Here is a 3,401-nt window from a genome sequence, read left to right as displayed (position 1 = left end):
AGTATTTCCTCTTCCAAAATTCCTTTTTTCTTCTCTACTTTTCTTCTTCTTTCTTCTTCTTCTTCTTTCTTCTTCTTCTTCTTCTTCTTCTTCTTCTTCTTCTTATCTTCCTCTTTGCAACTATGGTCTATAGATGAAGTCGCAGTAGAATTAGTTTCCATTTCGGTTAATTCAATTTCTATATTGTAATTTTGTCATTTCATTTATAGTAATCATAAACCCAGGAAATTGTCGCAAACATTCGTGTCAATTTACTTTAATTTGCTGGATATTGGTTATATTGATAGTCAGGTTCTGACATTTGGTGTCAAAGCTTCGATTCGTGCGATCTGTATGGTCGAAATGGTGGACGGAACTCGTTCTAAGGTAGTGGATGATAGGCTCACTCAACATGACGAAGTATTGGAAGAAGTGCTAAATAGTCAGCAGGCATTTCGCACTACGCAAACAGGGATTCAAGGAACTCTAAAACTTATTCTAGAGAGGTTGACGCTTCTAGAAAGGGTACCAAACATAGCCGGTGGTAACCAACCACAAGAAGATGAACTGCTGCCCATTCCAGCTCGGGACATGAGGCTAAACAAGCTCCAAATGGTTCCAATACCCCCTCCTAAATGGGAATTGCCCAGTTACAAAGGTTATGAACCCAAGGTATGGATCCGCAAATGTGAAAGATATTTTAACTTGTATAGAACTCCTAATAATCAAAAGGTGAAAGCGGTTGCGCTTTACTTGAATGGTTTAACTGAAAATTGGTATAACTCCTTAGTATTGAGCTGAGGAGTAATAGGTTGAGTTGAGTTCAAGGAAGAACTGTGTAGCAGATTTGGTGGAGAATTGCTGGAAGATATAGTAGAGGATTTTAATAAGTTGACACATACAGGTACTGTGGATGAGTTTCTGGGAAGATTTGAGGATCTAAATGCCTAAATACTTATGAAGAACCCTGTGCTAAATGAGTCACACTTCTTATCCAGCTTTATATGAGCCTTGAAGGAGGAAATCATATTTGATGTAAAGCTATTCAAGCCTACAACTCTGAAGTTTGCGATCAAACAAGCAAGGTTGCAGGAGAAGGCCATTGAGGTAGCAAAAAAGAAAAACAAACCCAATTACAAATATTCTCATGTATTGGGTAACCCTTCCACTTTCAGAAGTATACCAACTCCAACAACAGTAAGGCCAAATACCTTTAAGCTTAGCCCTTAAGTGTATGAGTACAGAAAAAATAATCATCTATATTGCAGGTATGGCGAGAAATATGTATCAGGCCATCAGTGTCAGAAGAAGTAACTTAATTGCTTGGTGAGAGAAATTGAGGCTAGTATAGATACTACTAAAGTACTAACTGAGATAGTCATAGAAGGGGAAATTGAGCGAGAAGTTCAGGAAGCTGTATGTATGAGTGCACTATCTGTTAGTAATCCATGAGTAAGCTCTATATTGGTCAAGGAAAATGTGAAAAATAGGAACCTGACTATGTTGATAGATTCGGGTAGCACGTATAGTTTCATCGATGAAAATATTATCAAAGAGACCGGTTATCAATCTAGCCATTACCCCCCAGTAAGAGTTACTGTAGCTGATGGTAACTATGTTATGTGCATTTTCATCTGCAAAGGGTTCTTATGGAAAATGTAGGGCCGGTCCTTCCAAGAAGATTTGCTTATCATTCCACTTGGTGGCTGTGATATTGTCTTAGGGAATGATTGGATGAAGAAGTATAACCCAACCAAATTTGATCATGAAAACAAGTGTGTCACCATTGGGAGGAAGGGTAAAAAACTAGCACTTCATGACATCCCCGATGAAGGATGGATGAGCATGATTTTGAGTGATTTATTGGGAAGAATGATCAAGAATGGTCATGCTATCATTTCTCACTTGTTCATGCTGAGCACAAGTTCAGTGAGCAATCAAGAACCAGTGGCGGAAGCTGTCACAAGGGTGTTAGATTAGATATTTTTGCTAAGCCTTAATCATTGCCTTCTATCAGGTCTTTGGACCATGCAATTCCACTCAAACCTGGAACAATTCATGTTAGTTTGAGGTCTTACAGATACAAATATTACCAGAAGGAGGAGTTAGAAAAGCAGGTAAAGGAAATGCTTACTAATGGCACAATTCAACAAAGTTAATCTCTTTTTTCATCACCAGCTTTGCTTGTTAAATAGAAAGATGGCACTTGGAGATTTTGTGTGGATTACAGAGGGTTAAATGACATCACTGTTAAAGACAAGTACCCAATTTCTATTGTGGATGACTTGTTAGATGAACTTTATGGCTCTATGGTATTTACGAAGGTGGATCTAAGGACTGGATATCATCAAATAATAATGAGGGTTGAGGATGTGCACAAGACTACTTTCAGAACTCACTTTGGCCATTATGAGTTCAAGGTGATACTATTTGGGTTAACCAATGCACCTGCAACATTCTAAGCATTGATAAATCAGGTTTTTCAGCCCTTCATTAGGAAATTTGTCCTAGTTTTCTTTGATGACATACACATTTACAGCTTATCACTATATGACACATTCAGCATCTCACTACTGTGTTTGATACATTGAGGGAACATTCTTTATTTGCAAAAAGGTCAAAGTACTCTTTTGCACAGTATAAGGTAGAATACCTAGGGCATATTATCACTAATGATGGGGTTTCCACTGACCCTACCAAAATTCAAGCTTTGATGGATTGGCCTAGGCCTAATTCAATTAAGGCTCTCAGAGGGTTCATAGGTTTAACAGGTTACTATAGAAAATATGTGGCAAATTATGGCACTATATGCAGGCCTCTCGCTGATCTGCTAAAAAGGACTCCTTCAAGTGGAATACTGAAGCTGATATGGCATTTTGATCCCTCAATACAACCATGACCTCCACTTTGGTGTTAGCACTACCTGAGTATTATAAGAAATTCAGAGTTGAGACTGATGCCAGTCACAGTAGTATTGGGACTGTCCTAATGCAAGAAGGCAGGCTTATTGCTTATTTCAGCAAGGTATTAGCAAAGAAATACATGGGCAAATCCATATATGAGAAGGAATACATGGCCTTATTGAATGCAGTTGACAAATGGAGACACTATTTGCAATTCAAGCATTTTGTGGTAAGAATAGATCACCATAGTTTAAAATACATCTTGGAGCAATAAGTAACTTCAGCTATTCAACAAAAATGACTGACTAAATTTTTAGGGTTAGATTATGAGGTCCAATACAAGAGGGGCGCTGAGAACATAGTGGATGATGCACTCTCTAGGCAGCATGAGAAGCCAGATGATTACACAGATCATGGCACTAGACAATTGCTAACTATCAGTGTCTTAGTTCCTATGTGGATGCAAAAAATATGAGCTAGCTATGTAGATGATGCACAAGCTCAAGGGCTCATTGTTCA

General features: G+C 38.3%; 1 protein-coding gene across 1 annotated transcript; it reads left to right on the top strand.

The window, feature by feature from the left end:
- Positions 1 to 342: 342 nt before the first annotated feature.
- On the top strand, positions 343 to 2,878 carry LOC138908848 (uncharacterized). Its single transcript, XM_070199503.1, has 6 exons — positions 343 to 651; positions 1,453 to 1,588; positions 1,703 to 1,949; positions 1,997 to 2,096; positions 2,175 to 2,399; positions 2,543 to 2,878. The coding sequence occupies exons 1-6, from the start codon at positions 343 to 345 to the stop codon at positions 2,876 to 2,878; spliced, it is 1,353 nt and encodes a 450-aa protein (XP_070055604.1).
- The last annotated feature ends 523 nt before the right edge of the window (positions 2,879 to 3,401 follow it).

Source organism: Nicotiana tomentosiformis, chromosome 1 (assembly GCF_000390325.3).
Source record: "Nicotiana tomentosiformis chromosome 1, ASM39032v3, whole genome shotgun sequence".
NCBI classification, from domain to species: Eukaryota; Viridiplantae; Streptophyta; class Magnoliopsida; order Solanales; family Solanaceae; genus Nicotiana; species Nicotiana tomentosiformis.
Note: the sequence above shows the minus strand (reverse complement) of the source record. Positions and strands in the feature narration are given on the sequence as shown.

Bases quoted from the DNA above. Each gene is read 5' to 3' on its own strand.
- LOC138908848 (XM_070199503.1), top strand. From the start codon at position 343: ATGGTGGACGGAACTCGTTCTAAGGTAGTGGATGATAGGCTCACTCAA. The intron at 1,950-1,996 runs GTTAGATTAGAT...GCCTTCTATCAG, and splicing joins GCGGAAGCTGTCACAAGGGT to GTCTTTGGACCATGCAATTC. The intron at 2,400-2,542 runs GTGATACTATTT...TGACACATTCAG, and splicing joins TTGGCCATTATGAGTTCAAG to CATCTCACTACTGTGTTTGA.